This window comes from Phocoena phocoena, chromosome 19, assembly GCF_963924675.1.
Source record: "Phocoena phocoena chromosome 19, mPhoPho1.1, whole genome shotgun sequence".
NCBI classification, from domain to species: domain Eukaryota; kingdom Metazoa; phylum Chordata; class Mammalia; order Artiodactyla; family Phocoenidae; genus Phocoena; species Phocoena phocoena.
Genome location: NC_089237.1, coordinates 1837515 through 1855644, shown reverse-complemented (window position 1 = coordinate 1855644; position 18130 = coordinate 1837515). Strand labels below are relative to the sequence as shown.

Sequence of the window (18130 nt, the reverse complement as noted above, 5' to 3'; positions counted from 1 at the left end):
CTCTGCCCACCAGAGCAACAGCCAGCTCTACCCACCACCAGTCCCTCCCATCAGGAAACTTCCACAAGCCTCTTAGATAGCCTCATGCACCAGAGGGCAGACAGCAGAAGCAAGAAGAACTACAATGCTGCAGCCTGTGGAACAAAAACCACATTCACAGCAAGACAGATAAAATGAAAAGGCAGAGGACTATGTACCAGAAGAAGGAACAAGATAAAACCCCAGAAAAACAACTAAATGAAGTGGAGATAGGCAACCTTCCAGAAAAAGAATTCAGCAGAATGATAGTGAAGATGATCCAGGACCTCGGAAAAATGATGGAGGCAAAGATCGAGAAGATGGAAGAAATGTTTAACAAAGATCTAGAAGAATTACAGAACAAACAAACAGAGATGAACAATACAATAACTGAAATGAAAACTACACTAGAAGAAATCAATAGCAGAATAACTGAGGCAGAAGAACAGATAAGTGACCTGGAAGACAGAGTGGTGGAATTCACTGCTGCGGAACAGAATAAAGAAAAAAGAATGAAAAGAAATGAAGACTGCCAGAGACCTCTGGGACAACATTAAACGCAACAACATTCGCATTATAGGGGTCCCAGAAGGAGAAGAGAGAGAGAAAGGACCCGAGAAAATATGTGAAGAGATTATAGTTGAAAACTTCCCTAACATGGGAAAGGAAATAGCCACCCAAGTCCAGGAAGTGCAGGGAGTCCCATACAGGATAAACCCAAGGAGAAACACGCCAAGACACATAGTAATCAAATTGGCAAAAATTAAAGACAAAGAAAAATTATTGAAAGCAGCAAGGGAAAAATAACATAAAAGGGAACTCCCATGAGGTTAACAGCTGATTTCTCAGCAGAAACTCTACAAGCCAGAAGGGAGTGGCATGATATACTTAAAATGATGAAAGGGAAGAACCTACAACCAAGATTACTCTACCGGGCAAGGATCTCATTCAGATTCGATGGAGAAATCAAAAGCTTTACAAACAAACAAAAGCTAAGAGAATTCAGCACCACCAAACCAGCTCTACAAGAAATGCAAAAGGAACTTCTCTAAGTGGGAAACACAAGAGAAGAAAAGTACCTACAAAAACAAACCCAAAATAATTAAGAAAATGGTAATAGGAACATACATATCAATAATTACCTTAAACGTGAATGGATTAAATGTTCCAACCAAAAGACACAGGCTTGCTGAATGGATACAAAAACAAGACCCATATATATGCTGTCTACAAGAGACCCACTTCAGACCGAGGGACACAAACAGACTGAAACTGAGGTGATGGAAAAAGATATTCCATGCAAACGGACAACAAAAGAAAGCTGGAGTAGCAATACTCACATCAGATAAAATAGATTTTAAAATAAAGAATGTTACAAGAGACAAGGAAGGACACTACATAATGATCAAGGGATCAATCCAAGAAAAAGGTATAACAATTATAAATATATATGCACCCAACATAGGAGCACCTCAGTAGATAAGGCAACTGCTAACAGCTCTAAAAGAGGAAATCGACAGTTATACAATAGTAGTGGGGGACATTAACACCTCACTTACACCAATGGACAGATAATCCAAACAGAAAATTAATAAGGAAAGACAAGCTTTAAATGGTACAATAGACCAGATAGATTTAATTGATATTTATAGGACATTCCATCCAAAAACAACAGACTACATTTTCTTCTCAAGTGTGCACAGAACATTCTCCAGGATAGATCACATCTTGGGTCACAAATCAAGCCTCAGTAAATGTAAGAAAATTGAAATCATATCAAGCATCTTTTCTGACCACAATGCTACAAGATTAGAAATGAATTACAGGGGAAAAAACATAAAAAAACACAAACACATGGAGGCTAAACAATACGTTACTAAATAACCAAGAGATCACTAAAGAAATCAAAGAGGAAATCAAACAATACCTACAGACAAATGACAATGAAAACATGACGATCCAAAACCTATGGGATGCAGCAAAAGCAGTTCTAAGAGGGAAGTTTATAGCTATACAAGCCTACCTCAAGAAACAAGAAAAATCTCAAATAAACAATCTAACCTTACACCTAAAGGAACTAGAGAAAGAAGAACAAACAAAACCCAAAGTTAGCAGAAGGAAAGAAATCATAAAGATCAGAGCAGAAATAAATGAAATAGAAACAAAGAAAACAATAGCAAAGATCAATAAAACTGAAAGCTGGTTCTTTGAGAAGATAAACAAAACTGATAAATCATTAGCTAGATTCACCAAGAAAAAGAGAGGACTCAAATCAGTATAATTAGAAATGAAAAAGGAGAAGTTACAACAGACACCGCAGAAATACAAAGCATCCTAAGAGAATACTACAAGCAACTCTATGCCAATAAAATGGACAACCTGGAAGAAATGGAGGTATAACCTTCCAAGACTGAACCAAGAAGAAATAGAAAATATGAACACACCAATCACAAGTAACGAAATTGAAACTGTGATTAAATATCTTCCAACAAACAAAAGTCCAGGCCCAGATGGCTTCACAGGTGAATTCTATCAAACATTTAGAGAAGAGCTAACACCCAACCTCCTCAAACTCTTCCAAAAAATTGCAGAGGAAGGAAAACTCCCAAACTCATTCTATGAGGCCACCATCACCCTGATACCAAAACCAGACAAAGATACTACAAAAAAAGAAAATTACAGACCAATATCACTGGTGAACACAGATGCAAAAATCCTCAACAAAACACTACCAAACAGAATCCAACAACACATTAAAAGGATCATACACCATGATCAAGTGGGATTTATCCCAGAGATGCAAGGATTCTTCAATATAGGCAAGTCAATCAATGTGATACATCATATTAACAAACTGAAGGAGAAAAACCACATGATCATCTCGAGAGATGCAGAAAAAGCTTCTGGGGCTGCCCTGGTGGCACAGTGGTTGAGAGTCCGCCTGCCGATGCAGGGGACATGGGTTCGTGCCCCGGTCCGGGAAGATCCCACATGCCGCGGAGCAGCTGGGCCCGTGAGCCATGGCCGCTGAGCCTGCACGTCCAGAGCCTGTGAGAGGCCAAAACAGTGAGAGGCCTGCGTACCGCACAAAAAAAAAAAAAAGCTTCTGACAAAATTCAACACCCATTTATGATAAAAACTCTCCAGAAGGTGGGCATAGAGGGAACCTACTTCAACATGATAAAGGCCATATACGACAAACCCAGAGCAAACATCATTCTCAATGGTGAAAAACTGAAAGCATTTCCTCTAAGATCAGAAACAAGACAAGGATGTCCACTCTCACCACTATTATTCAACATAGTTTTGGAAGTCCTAGCCACGGCAATCAGAGAAAAAAAATAAAAGGAATCCAAATTGGAAAAGAAGAAGTAAAACTGTCACTGTTTGCAGATGACATGATACTATACATAGAGAATCCTAAAGATGCCACCAGAAAACTACTAGAGCTAATCAATGAATTTGCTAAAGTTGCAGGATACAAAATTAACACACAGAAATCTCTTGCATTCCTATACACTAATGATGAAAAATCTGAAAGAAAAATTAAGGAAACACTCCCACTTACCAATGCAACAAAAAGAATAAAATACCTAGGAATAAACCTACCTAGGGAGACAAAACACCTGTATGCAGAAAACTATAAGACACTGATGAAGGAAAGTAAAGATGATACAAACAGATGGAGAGATATATCATGTTCTTGGATTGGAAGAATCAATACTGTGAAAATGACTCTACTACACAAAGCAATCTACAGATTCAATGCAATCCCTATCAAATTACCAATGGCATTTTTTACAGAACTAGAACAAAATATCTTGAAATTTGTATGGAGACACAAAAGACCCTGAATAGCCAAAGCAGTCTTGAGGGAAAAAAATGGAGCTGGAGGAATCAGACTCCCTGACTTCAGACTATACTGCAAAGCTACAGTAATCAAGACAATATGGTACTGGCACAAAAACAGAAATATAGATCTATGCAACAGGATAGAAAGTCCAGAGATCAACCCACACACCTATGCTCAACTAATCTATGACAAAGGAGGCAAGGATACACAATGGAGAAAAGACAGTTTCTTCAATAAGTGATGATGGGAAAACTGGACAGCTACATGTAAAAAAATGAAATTAGAACACTCCCTAACACCATACACTATAAAAATAAACTCAAAATGGATTAGAGACCTAAATGTAAGACTGGACACTATAAAACTCTTAGAGGAAAACATAGGAAGAACACTCTCTGACATAAATCACAGCAAGATCTTTTTTGATCCACCTCCTAGAGTAATGGAAATAAAAACAAATGGGACCTAATGAAACTTAAAAGCTTTTGCACATTAAAGGAAACCATAAACAAGACGGAAAGACAACCCTCAGAATGGGAGAAAATATTTGCAAATGAATCATCAGACAAAGGATTAATCTCCAAAATATATAAACAGCTCATGCAGCTCAATATTAAAAAAACAAACAACCCAATGCAAAAATGGGCAGAAGACCTAAATAGACATTTCTCCAAAGAAGACATACAGATTGCCAACAAACACATGAAGAGCGGCTCAACATCATTAATTATTAGAGAAATGCAAATCAAAACTACAATGAGGTATCACCTCACACCAGTTAGAATGGGCATCATCAGAAAATCTACAAACAAATGCTGGAGAGGCTGTGGAGAAAAGGGAACCCTCTTGCACTGTTGGTGGGAATGTAAATTGATACAGCCACTATGGAGAACAGTATGGAGGTTCCTTTAAAAACTAAAAATAGAACTACCATAGGACCCAGCAATCCCACTATTGGGCGTATACCCTGAGAAAACCATAATTCAAAAAGACACATGCACCCCACTGTTCACTGCAGCACTATTAACAATAGCCAGGTCATGGAAGCAACCTAAATGTCCACTGACAGATGAATGGATAAAGAAGATGTGGCAATGGAATATTACTCAGCCATAAAAAGAAATGAAATTGAGTTATTTGTGGTGAGGTGGATAGACCTAGAGTCTGTCATACAGAGTGAAGTAAGTCAGAAAGAAAAAAACAAATACCATATGCTAACACATATATATGGAATCTAAAAAAAAAAAAAAGATTATGAAGAACCTAGGGGCAGGACAGGAATAATGACGCAGATGTAGAGAATGGACTTGAGGACACAGGGAGGGGGAAGGGTAAGCTGGGACGAAGTGAGAGAGTGGCACGGACATATATACACTACCAAATGTAAAACAGCTAGTGGGAAGCAGCCGCATAGCACAGGGAGATCAGCTTAGTGCTTTGTGACCACCTAGAAGGGTGGGATAGGGAGGGTGGGAGGGAGACGCAAGAGGGAGGAGATACGGGGATATACGTATACGTATAGCTGATTCATTTTGTTATATAGCAGACACACACCACTGTAAAGCAATTATAGTCCAATAAAAATGTTAAAAAAAAAAAAAAAAAAGCCCTGCTGGTCCAGGGACTTCCCTGGTGGCGCAGTGGTTAAGGATCCACCTGCCAATGCAGGGGACACAGGTTCGAGCCCTGGTCCGGGAAGATCCCACATGCCACAGAGCAACTAAGCCCGTGTGCCACAACTACTGAGCCCACATGCCACAGCTACTGAAGCCCACGCACCTAGAGCCCGTGCTCCATAACTAGAGAAGCCACCGCAATGAGAAGCTGGCGCACCACAACAAAGAGTAGCCCCCGCTCACCACAAGTGGAGAAAGCCCCGCACAGCAATGAAGACCCAACGCAGCCAAAAATAAATTAAACTAACTAAATAAATTTGTTCAAAAAAAAACCCTGCTGGTCCAACATCTGAGATGGGTGTCAAAGGGCAGTAAGGTCCTATATGGGCAGGTCAGCTCTGAGGAAGAAAACATAAATCCATCGGAGACTAAACAAACAGTGGGAAGAAATCACCACTAGGGTAGGTATGTCAGTCTTCAGTATCTGCTGGTTCCACATCTGAGGAGCCACCCAACTGAGGATTGAAAACATTTGGGAAAAAAAGCATCCAGAAAGTTCCAAAAATCAAAACTTGAATTTCCCACATGCCTGGCAACTATTTAAATAGCATTTACATTGTATTTACAATTCTTTATATTGTATCAGGTATTATAAGTGATCTAGGGATGATTTAAGGTATACTGGAGGATGTGCATAGGTAATATACAAATACTACACCATTTTGTATCAGGGACTTGAGCATCCACAGATTTTGGTATTGGGGGCCGGGGGCAGGTCCTAGAACCAATCCTCCTGCAGATACAGGGAGCCTGAATGCGAACGGAATGCTGTGAGTTTGAACATACACTGCTGGTGTAGAATTTGTTTTAACTTAACCTATTTTCCAGCAGACTTTTTTTTCATGATGCCTCCCCGCTCACCCGCAATGGACCGCACACAGCTTGTGGGATCTTAGTTCCCTGACCCCAGGCCCTTGGCGGCAAAAGCACAGTCCTAACCACTGGACCGCCAGGGAATTCCCTCACAATGCTTTTTTTTTTTCCCCCAGTGGCTCAACTGGTAGCAAGTGCTTTTCTATATATTGAGCCTCTTTTTTTTTTTGGTGCTCAAGCACAGCACTGTGATTTCTCGGACTTTGAGCAACCCCAGATGGCCCAACTTGAATAGAAAAGAGGTTGAAAGAAAGTTTAATCTTATAAGCTCTTCTCTAAGCAATGTGAAAGAACTGGTTAGGTGCCTGGCTTGTGGTATTTTACTTCTTATGAGGTCACACAGCACAGTGACCACAAAGCAGAACCTGAAATTGGGGAGACCTGGTCCCATTTTTGCCATCGGTGTAACTAACTACACAGGAGTTTACTTCGCTACTGCGGGCTTGTTTGCACATTAATACTTCCCAACTCTGCTTTCCAAAAGTGGAAAGGACGCACCAGGCCCTTCGCAATGGGAGGAGACAGTAAAAACTCCATCCGCCACAGGGAAAAACCGCAAGGCCCCAAGGCAAATCTACAGGGAATCCAGAGGCCCTTACAGTGTTCCCCACCTTTCAGCCTGAATGTGAACCCTCTCTGTACACACTGTCTGAAGACCCCGTGACCTTTTTCCTTTCAAAGCCTCACTCCCTTGTTACTTCAGCTTCACAGGGAGATCTTTGCATGCGGACTAGAAATCGGTCCGAACTGAGCTCCGCCCCGTCCAATACAGCAGCCAGGACCCGTGGGACCTGCTGACCACTTGAAATGCGGCCAATGGGAACTGAGAGGCGCTGCCCCAGTAAAATACACGCGGAATTTGAAGACTTAGTAGGTGAAAATAATGTGAAGTGAGGTAAGTCAGAGAAAGACTGATGCTGTATGCCATCACATACACATGGGCTTTACCAGAGCAGAACTGATACAAACAGGGAAGAGAATGGTAGTTATCAGGGGTTGGGGGAGGGCGAACAGGAGCGAAGGTTTAAGGATCCAAATTCTCAACCAGTAGATAAATAAATCCTGAAGATGAGTGCACAGTACCGGGATGACACAGACAACAATACCGTATTATAAACATCAAACCTGCCAGGAGACTAGGTCTTAGTTATTCCCAGACACACACACACACATACACACACGCAAGGAATGTAAAATATGTAAGTCTTATACCCATCACCCGTTGGTAATATTCTGGACGTACTGGAGCACGCAGACTACACGATTACATTAATTTCACCTGCTTCTCTCTGCACGCGCTCACGGGGCTCCTAGAAACATGCCCTGCCACAGTGGCTCGTGTTACACCGGCGGGAGCCGCTCTGATCACCCATCTGAGCCGAAGCAAGGAATGAGGTTAAGGCTCCACAGGCCTCGGCACCGCTGGGTCCGCACGGATGCACTCACGGCTCTGCGCCCGCGTCCCTCGCCCGCCGGCCTCCAGCCCCGCCTGCGGCCCACGTGGCTGCGCTGCGCTCGGTCGTCCGGTCCCGCAGAAGGGAGGCCCGTTGCGCCCCGCGGTCCGGTCGGTCCGGACGGGGGAGCCCCGGGCGGAAGCTGCCGGGAGCTTCCTGCGGGGGAGAGGGAGGAGGAAGGAGAGGGGGAGGAGGGAGGTCGGGGGACCAGGATGGGAGCGCGCTCGTTCGCGGCGCGGGCATCTCTGCTGCGGGGCCGGGGCCGCGCTCGGCTTCCCGCTTTAGTCTCTGCGGCCTGAACTGAAAACGTAACCCTACCCTTGCCCCGAGAGACACTGCTGAGTCCCTGGGCGCCACCGTGAACGCTCCAGATTCACTGTTTTCTAGAATGGTGTTCACCCGTGGAAAACTACTCTCTTTACTCCCAAATACCTTGTTCCTTCAGCACTTGCAGAGCAAAAGCTGCATAGGTTTCTGTTTGTCACTAAGTGAAAATCATTCTTAAAAACTACAAAGATTTACCTACAGTGTATAAATTTAGTTGCAGGAAACAAATTATCTAACTTAACCCTAAGAAATGTTCCAAAAGTAAATGCAATGCAATAATCGGTTATACATACTTCAGTGATGATTTCTGAGTTAAGCGTCCATGACCTAAAACTTCTGCTCATCCAGCTTGTGACAAGAGTGAATGATTTGTTTCAATAGACCTTTTTCCTGGTCTCACAGTGCAAAGGCGGTGCAAACAGGCTTCTATCTTGACCAAATAACTGTAACCCCCACTGACACACACAGCCAAATCTGAGTTCCTTTAGGCTTGTAACTAACGCTGACCTACACGACTAAAGCTGTGCTTACCCTGTAGGAAAAGGAAAGAAAACTGGACGGAATGGAGAAGAGTTAAAAGCGCATGACTCCAGGAAGATACACAACCCGTAATACAATCCACAAAAGTCCACGCTGCACTGGGTTCTCTCTGCAGTATTAGAATGACCAAGCGTCTGCCCTCCAGTTAGTTTTAACGGCAAACCACCATTTTCTAAATGACTCAGGGAGGTTTAATCGAGTAGGAGAGTGAATGGAAGAGAAACCGTTGGTTCGGTTCTAAAATGTGCTTTAAATCATACTGCAATAAATAATAAATGAAAGGATTTAGGCATCAAAGTTAAAAAATTACCTTTAGTTTCACCCTCAAGATTAAAGGAGAAGTGGGAATCTGCTGGGCATGCAGTCATGTGATTTGCTCTAATTTCTAGATTTCCAGGAGACTCGGATCCAGCTGAGGCAGGCTCTCCGGCTCTCAGGTCTGAGGTCTTCGCCCTGTTCCCCACGGTGGGAATCCAGCCCATGTTCCCAGCCGGACAGGCTGTCGTGGGCATTCCTAGCACACCCACGGGGAACCCCACCCGGCGCTCTCACTCAAAGAAACAATGCAACAGAAAAAGTGCAACACTCACAACCGTAAGGACCAGTATGTAAGAGGGAAGAACCAACCTGACTCCATACTGGATCTGTGTCTTTCACTTTAACCTTCCTGTTCTGCCACTTTGCTATCATTTAAGAATGTTGCCTAGAGCCTGAAATATACAGAAGAGCCCATTCTCAAGGCTCTGACCTTGAAGGGTGTAACACTTTTCCATTCATATACAGAGGAAAATATACAGAAGAGCCCATTCTCAAGGCTCTGACCTTGAAGCGTGTAACACTTCTCCATTCATATCCAGAGGAAAAGCTGCAGAAGAGAATAACATTTGTCTGGTTGGAGGTTCACAGGACCATCCTGACCTGACCTAAGGGGACAGCTGCAAGAACAAAGGATGCTGACACCAAGAAGTCTGCAACAACCAACCACGGCCGCGCCCCTTTTAGTATAAAAGCCTGAATTCTACCAACCACATCCCCGCCCCTTTTAGTTTAAAAGCCTGAATTCTAACTCCTTTGGGACACTAGTCTACCATCTTCTCGGTCTGCTGGCTTTCCGAATAAGGTCACTATTCCTTGCCCCCAAAACTTGACTTACTGGCCTGCCATGCTGGCCAGCGGGACAAGCTTGGACTCCGTGACAACTACAACAAATCATCTGCAAGACCCCTCACAAAGGGCTCTCTCTGAAAGCTGAGAACTGCAGTCCCCACAAGCATATGGTGCAGTGCAAGTGCCGCTGGCATTTTCACTGGAAAATATTCTTGAGAAGAGGACATGTTTTAAGCTGCTAAAAACTGAAGTGCGCTGTTGCTTCTTTCAGGGATGAGCTAACAACCAGCAAAGGAAAAAAAGAGGTAAGGCAGCCCCCAAGGGTGGAAAAGTTTGCAAAAAAGCAGAAGGGGTGTGTGAATGGAGAAAGTGACTTGGCCCGGTCAGCAGACGGGGAGCACCTCTTTCTAAAAACTGAACCAGAAATCATCCTCTGGAAATCATGTTCCTTGGAAACCCTTTCTCAGGACGGGGAGAGCTATTTTTCCAGGACTCGTTAGTTACTAGTTAGGGCTGGCCCTGGCTCTCTCAGGAGACATAAACGTATCTGAATGGAAATGTCGTGCTTGCTGCCACACACCAGGCTACTAAGACAGAAGAGAAAGCATTTCGAATTGTTATCATTGTAAATGAGCCCCAGTTCCAAGTTCCAAGTTCCAGTGCTTTGAAAAAAAATCCCACTGTTACTTTGACACAGCGCAGAGTCAGCGTTAACGGTTTATTCCAAGGCAGTACAGCACTCCACCCAAATGAAAGCATGGTGTGCAAGCGTTTATTTGAGTTACTCCTATCTGGAGGTTCTTATGTCTGGAGAACAGCAAGGCATTTTGTTATCCACTCCTTCCATTCTTTAAAGGCTTCCACAGGTTTTGGCAAACTCAGAGGATCCTCACGACTATGTTTTGGAGTAACTGTAGGTGTGTCGGTGGACTCAGCATCAACCCACCTCACCAGCGCCTTGAAAAACAGATTCATCTTTTAACAAATCCCAGCAAAACAGACTTAGGCAAGAGGAAAACATTAGCTTCCAAATCAAGTTATCTACATCGGTGACTTATGCTACCCCACGGAGATGTTCCATTTGACAAAGATGGTCACGAAAGTGAGACCACGCTTGTCAAAGGGCATGCACCAGAAACACGCCAGCTGTGAGCACCTAGGACAGTCATGAGGATGCACAGAAGAGAAGAATTACACTGAGTCCTCACAGTTTTCTGAAGGTGGGAGGATAATTATTTTCTTTTCTCAACTTGCTAAGTGTTCCACAAGGCATTATTATACCATGGTTGCAATTTGACGGGGATACGTATACACCTGTTAAGTGTACACATAGGCATGCCAGATATACATATGTGAAGACACACGTGTACACAGGGATTGCAGTCGCTATGTTTGTGGACACACATTCACTTGCACACCGAGATTAGATACTTTCCCTCCTTCTTAAAATCATGCCTTCCTCCTAATGAATATCATACCCTTGCCCCATATGTGGAAAGATAAATCGCTTCCACATATTCATAGTTTTGGGGGGTTTTAATGTAAATTTATTATTATTTATTAATTTATTTTTGGCTGTGTTGGGTCTTCATTGCTGTGCGCAGGCTTTCTCTAGTTGCTGCGAGCGGGGGCTACTCTTCATTGTGGTGCATGGGCTTCTCATCGCGGTGGCTTCCCTTGTTGCGGAGCATGGGCTCTAGGTGCGCGGGCTTCAGTAGTTGTGGCACGTGGGCTCAGCAGTTGTGGCTCGCGGGCTCTAGAGCACAGGCTCAGTAGTTGTGGCGCACAGGCTTAGTTGCTCCACGGCATGTGGGATCTTCCCGGGCCAGGGCTGGAACCCGTGTCCCCTGCACTGGCAGGGGGATTCTTAACCACTGCACTACCAGGCAAGTCCCTTCATAGTTTTTAAACATGAACTTTCCCTCACTTATCAATATTTATTCTGCTCTGCAAAGTCAAGCTCTCTGGCCCTAAATGAACGGGAGACACAGAAACCTCTTCCACCACTTCTCATTGAATTCTAAGTGTAAGGCAAGTCAAAGTTTTTAAGGAAGATATTTCTTTGCACTTTTTTTAAACCCACAGCTTCCTGCTTACCTTTGCACTAATTTCCTCTGATAAATCACCTCCAGAGAAGGGCCTAATTGAAAATGGTAGTTTGCTACTTAAATAACCACTTCCCCCTTTATGGCTTCCCCCACTTACTTTGTATCTGTCTTTAAGGTGGAAGCCGACAGCACTCTGCAACTTGCGTAAACAGATGGGGCAAAGGTCGAGGGGACGCTGGTCAGCTTCTTCCAAGTGGTTGGAGCCTTGCATCAGGCATGCGAGCCACTGGCAGTGCCGAAGTCCAAAGATATGTCCAATCTCATGGGTTAAAGTCTGCAAGACATTCACGTGGAGGCTTACAGTGCCACGGTCATCAGCAACAAGGTACACCCCCTTCTTTGCATGCTCTTCCAAGAAACCAATTCACAGGAATGAGCTCCCTTACCATCACCACCAAAACCTCAATCTGCCCCAAGACTTAGTCCCTCATTTCCCTGAATGTCTTACTGCCTTCCTCTCTGGGCTTCAGTACTCCCCCACCCAGGGTTTCTCCACCTCGACACCACTCACACGTTGGACAGGATCATTCCTTGACGGAGTCGGGGTGGGGTGTCTTGTGCGCTGTAGGGTGTTGAGCAGCCCTGGCCTCCACCCACTAGACGCCAGTAGCATCTCCTCCCCCGCTGTGACAACCAGAAATGTCTCCAGACACGGCCAAATATTCCCTGGGTGGCAAAATCACCCCTGGTTGAGACCACTGCTCTGGACCAGTGGGATGCTTGCTAACATGTAGATTCCGAGGCCCTTCCCCCAGAGATGCTGAGCTGGTGGGCAGCAGGGGAGCAGCTTGACCTGCATGCTAACAAGCAGATCAATGCAGGGCACGTACAGCTGACCCTTGAACAAGGAGGGGTGGGGCACCGACCCCCCTGCAGTCAAGAACCTGCTCTGGCTTTACAGTCAGCCCTCTGCATCCGCAGTTCTGCGGGCCCTTGCGGTAGGGCAGTACCTATGGCACCAGTGAGGAACACTGCATGTAAGTGGACCCATGCAGTTTAAAGCCATGTCGCTTAAGGGTCGGCTGTACTCTGAACCCGTCATTCCATCAGGTGTTCTCTACCCCCGACACACAGCAGTGATGAAAGCAGAAAAGCCTGTCTGGCTATGAAGAAAGGGGGAAACGAGGAGACAGGCTTCCCACAGAGCAGGGCAGGGGGAGACACGAGGAACCAGCAGCTGCAGCAAGCAGCCTGGAGCCCAAGGGGAAGGCCCGTTCCCTGCCAGGAGCTAGAGCACAGGGGTCCCGCAGGCCCCCGGGAGTTGGCCCGACTTGACGAGCACAGTGTCCCTACCTGCCCAGAATTCTGGAATTAAGCTAATGGTCAGGAGACGGGTACAGCCAAGGCCGCGTGTCACTAACAGGACAAAAAACCATCACAGATACTGTACATTTCAGTACGAAGGTACCATTTACATTCTGGTTTTACTGATAACTTCAGTCAAGCAGTATCCACCAAAAGTATACAAATGACACAAAGTTATTTATAAACCTACCTTAAGGACTGTGGGTATATAAATGCAGGGGATCAAGATCTCTTAAAAAAACACTCCTGGTAGATTGTCTGAACAGCTCACCTTACAGGACCGAAGCAGCAAAACACTAGTCACTTCAGGAACGTAATAATTATCAAAAACCGAGTAGTCACTTGAAGACTTCTGCAGCTTCTTCAGTTTGCCTTCGTAGTGGGAGCTGTAAAAATCACTGCCGTACCTGGCAAAGCTGAATATCCCCACACCTAGGAAAAGAAGACAAGCAATGACGGAGTAAGAGGAAGATTCCTGAAGACTGAAAAAGAGCCCGCCTGGGCACCTGGCTGGGGAGTGCCCATCTGTCCTAGTGAGTGTCCGCAGCCCCAGTAAGCTTGGCTAAGGTTCACCCGGACAAAGGAGACTTCTGCCCCAGATTTCCCGATCAGAATCTTCTGCTAACCAACCTGCTCTGCTCTGTAAAACTTAATGATCTTGACGTCAAATTCTTGAGAAATTTTAAGTTCCACAAAGTTTTTTTCCCCACAAAAGAAGTCATTTTGGGGGGAATTCCCTGGCGGTACAGTGGTTAGGACTCTGCGCTTTCACTGCCGTGGGCCCGGGTTCAATTCCTAGTTGGGGAACTAAGATCCCACAAGCCAAGTGGCAAAATAAGAATAAAAAAAGAAGTCATTTTCTTAAATAGCCCAAATAAAGTACTCCAAAAGGAGCGACAGAGTGAATGAACCGCAGGCTCATGAGCTCACTCTGGAAGATCACGGTAAACAGGTCTCGGGGCCGTGCATGTCACTGAGGGTCCCGTCCTGCCCTCGTGCCCTGCTATACAGGAAGACATCCGGCCACTGCCCCACTGCCTTGGGGACCATGTTTGGACCCTGCCTTCAGACAGAAGAACCTCTCCTGTCCTCCCCGCTGTAAACTCGGCACAGCTCTCTCTGCAGCTGTGCCGGTGACCAGAACAAACCCCTGTAACTGACTTCCTGTGACATCTAGGCTAGTTTCAACCATCTCTGCACAGAGGACAGACTGACGCACCACTCGTTCTAAAGGGGACCGACTGCTTTATGATTCCGCTTGTTTACACTGTTGCTTTCACGTATGCCTCCTTCAGTTGCTCTTCGAAAGTAGTAAGGAACATTTGTGTTAAGGAAGTGAATTCGTAGTAAGTTTGTCCAACCTAATTTGATTCAAAAAGAATGCACCTCACTCCACCTTGGTATTTGAGATTTAGGGGAAGAGAGCATTCTAGAAGTTAAGAAAAAACTAAACCTACTCACATCACAAGTGACCTCCTCTGACCAAACAAGTGTGGGTATATTTCACTATAATACCTTCAGCAAGAACATTTTTTTCTTCTAATAATCCTACCAACAGATTATTTCATTTGGTAATTAAATATTTCTCAATTTTAAAATACCAATCTTTATAAACTTGGAGAGAATGAAGTCACTTGCAGTAGGATACTGTCTCACTGCACGGCAGATCAACCCTGCTCTCCTACTACATCTTTTCTTCCATCACACAATATTTAAGAAACTTACTGAGAAAAAAAAAAGAAATAGAAACATTTGGGGGGAGTGCTTCCTGACCTCCTCAAACGCATAAGATAGATTAGTTAACAATATCTAGATAAATACATTGTTTAAAATTTTTTTAATGGTTCTATCTCTATCAGGTTAATAATAAAAGGGAAAATAAAGATTTAGCTCATACAAATTTATTTCTGATAGAAAGCTCGTACAAAAGCTCAGGGGGACAGCAGTGACCCAGGTCTCTGAGAGAGTGGGTTAGTTAGTAAGGTCATGGGGGCAGGGGGAGCTGGCGCTGTAAGAATGTAAATGGAGAGTGAGGATGAAGGGGTGGGAGAGGATGAAGGTGTGGGTGGGAAGAAGAGGCTCCACAGCACCCTAGGCCCCCACCTCTAATGAACTGGGAGGAGAGGTGTGTCTCTAATAGGAAGAAACGTTTGTTAGCGAGAGCTCCCACCCCAACAAACCCTGGGGCTGATGTAACAGCCAGTCTATAACCTCTGTACTCGTACGGGCCCTGGTACTTGCTCCCCATACCTAGAATGCTAATGCACTACCATGCCCCTCAGTTTACTGGACTTTTCCCCTTGAAACCTGTTTTAGATCCTGGGGGAAAAGGGGAGAAAAATAAGAGCAAAAACGGAGGGGTGGCGAGAAGGCAAAAAGAAAACCAAAATAGGCAAAAGTATGATCTGCTTCTGGGTCCTTCCCCACCCCCAGTGTTATCAAGCAGGGCTCGCAATGGGTCAAAGGTTATTTTACTTCAAGTCAAAGACTGAAACTGACCATAAATAAAATAACAAAATGTCCTGAGACACTGGATATGAAGCACACTTGTAAATCAGTCTACAGCTGCCTCATCTGTGCAAGAAGACTACTAAAAGAGCTTAAAAACGATCAGCAAGATTTTCACTTACATTAATGACAATTCAAATATCCTCATTTAATTCACCTTGCCACTGAATTACCTACACTCACCACCTGTTGTGCTGAATGCCTATATATGTGCCAGGCATACGTACACACTTTTTTTTTTTTTTTTTTATAAATTTATTTATTTTATTTATTTATTTTTGGCTGTGTTGGGTCTTCGTTGCTGCATGTGGGCTTTCTCTAGTTGTGGTGAGGGGGGCCTACTCTTTGTTGCGGTGCCCGGGCCTCTCATTGCGGTGGCTTCTCTTGTTGCAGAGCGTGAACTCTAGGCACGTGGGCTCAGTAGTTGTGGCTCACGGGCTTAGTTGCTCTGCAGCATGTGGGATCTTCCCGGACCAGGGCTCAAACCCATGTCCCCTGCATTGGCAGGCAGATTCTTAACCACTGCACCACCAGGGAAGTCCCTACGTACACACTTTTTACAGATCAGCACTCTTATGTAAATAATCTCAAAATGACACTGCGAAATAGGTATTATTAGCTTCCAGGTCACACAGGCGCTGAACAGCCAACCTGTGGAGAAACCCAGATCAAAGGGTTCTATCAGCAGCACCCTTCCCTTTACGGCAGGTGCCGCGCCAGAGATACTGTACAGTCTTAGGCAGCAACAACGTCAAAAAGGAATACCATCTGTCAAAGAGGCCTGTCCAAAGACAAAATTCCAGGAGTCTCTTGGGTAAAGATCGATCATTGTTATTCCCACAACACAAAAAGCATCTTCAGGTTTCTTCTTTTTTAAGAACTTCAGGATCTGCCCTATTTAAAAAGAAACACGCGTGTGATATATATATATATATACACACACACACACATACATACATATATAGCTCAATTCAAAGTGTAAAGCTGTTTAATTCACCTGCATGAATCTGTAGGTTCTGCGTGTTATCATTGATTCTAAAGGAGCACCTTGTTGCAGAGACAGGAACTGGTTCTAGGAGTTTTACTGTCAAGCCATAGAAAAATGCTTCACAGTAGCCCTTGAGCCATTTCACATATTCTTCACTGATACTTCTGGTGTTTCCTAGCAATCCTATAGCATGGAAGAAAATTTAAAGACAGACTATGAGATGATTAAAATAGCCGTTACCTCAGTCTACAATTAGAAATTTGGAATTAGACACAAACCAACTGTAAATTTTCAATACACCTTTATCGTTCACTGAGGTGGATACGAATTAGAAAGAAACAAAACATCCTCTTTTAAGGCAGTTTGGCTACAAAACTTCCACCTTGGGAATGAATGTCAAAAATGATTATAAAAACTGCCCGCTTAAATGAGATCGACACCCCAAACTATCCCTGGCCACAGCACCATTGCAAAACCAAACCAAATCCAATATATACCAATGCACTGTATATAAATACTGTGCTTCTGTGGAGAAGGTATCTTTCTGTAAGGATCACTGAAAAACTCTTCAAAGTCTTGGGGAGCCTCAGGATGGGAGGTTATCCAGTCTGACTGCGAATGCAAAGTAATGGGTCCAAAGAGATCACTGTCTGGCCGGAAGGCTTCGTCCATCAGACGCTTTTCCCCAGCATCTAACTTCTCATACTGTGACACAAGCGCTGGGTTCTTTGAGATGAGAGCTGTCCTCAGTGTGCGCTCAGAGTGCCGTACTGTTTGCATCTACCGGAAAGACACAAGTAGTCAAATATAAAATGCACATCCATACTGCTGACTCTAATCTATGTACATCCTCCACAGACATCTTTTATTTCTCCCTGGCACGGAATGACTGATCGATTGCTAATGCCTTGGAGTGATCACTCCAAATTACTGTTTGCTTTGCCCATTTCTAATCAATTTCTTGGGGAGGGTCTCTGAAAGAGTGAAAAGACAACCATGATATTCATTTCTCCATCTCTTAGGGAACCTGCTCCTGTTATAAAAACTAGTGGAAACCCTAAGACGTGACCTGATTTCCCATTTCCTTCTGCCATTTAGGTAATAATATTGTGAACTGACTCACTAGGGCCACAGGAGAAATACTCATCCTTTCCAGTGTGACCCAAAGATGTTCACCACCGAACGGAAAGAGAACTAATGTAAACCTCGCCGCTTCTGTAACTTAACTGCAGGCTAATAATGTATCTCAGCCACTGAAGTTCATCGTCTCCGGGTCGTGTCACCCTGAGGAAGACACCAGGTGACTAAAAGCCAGACTCACAGTGACAGGCCTCTTCCACTCACATCGCGTGCCTGCGCAGAGATTTCAGCCT

The 18130-nt window shown here is 44.4% G+C and overlaps 1 protein-coding gene across 1 annotated transcript; it reads right to left on the bottom strand.

Annotated features, from left to right (window-relative positions):
• Positions 1–10604: 10604 nt before the first annotated feature.
• On the bottom strand, positions 10605–17537 carry AMZ2 (archaelysin family metallopeptidase 2). The gene is made up of 6 exons (XM_065897157.1): positions 17255–17537; positions 16767–16940; positions 16535–16663; positions 13533–13693; positions 12054–12230; positions 10605–10805 (listed from the first exon to the last, which is right to left on the bottom strand). Exons 1-6 carry the CDS (start codon positions 17535–17537, stop codon positions 10650–10652), a joined length of 1080 nt encoding a protein of 359 aa, XP_065753229.1. The 3' UTR covers positions 10605–10649.
• Positions 17538–18130: the final 593 nt, after the last annotated feature.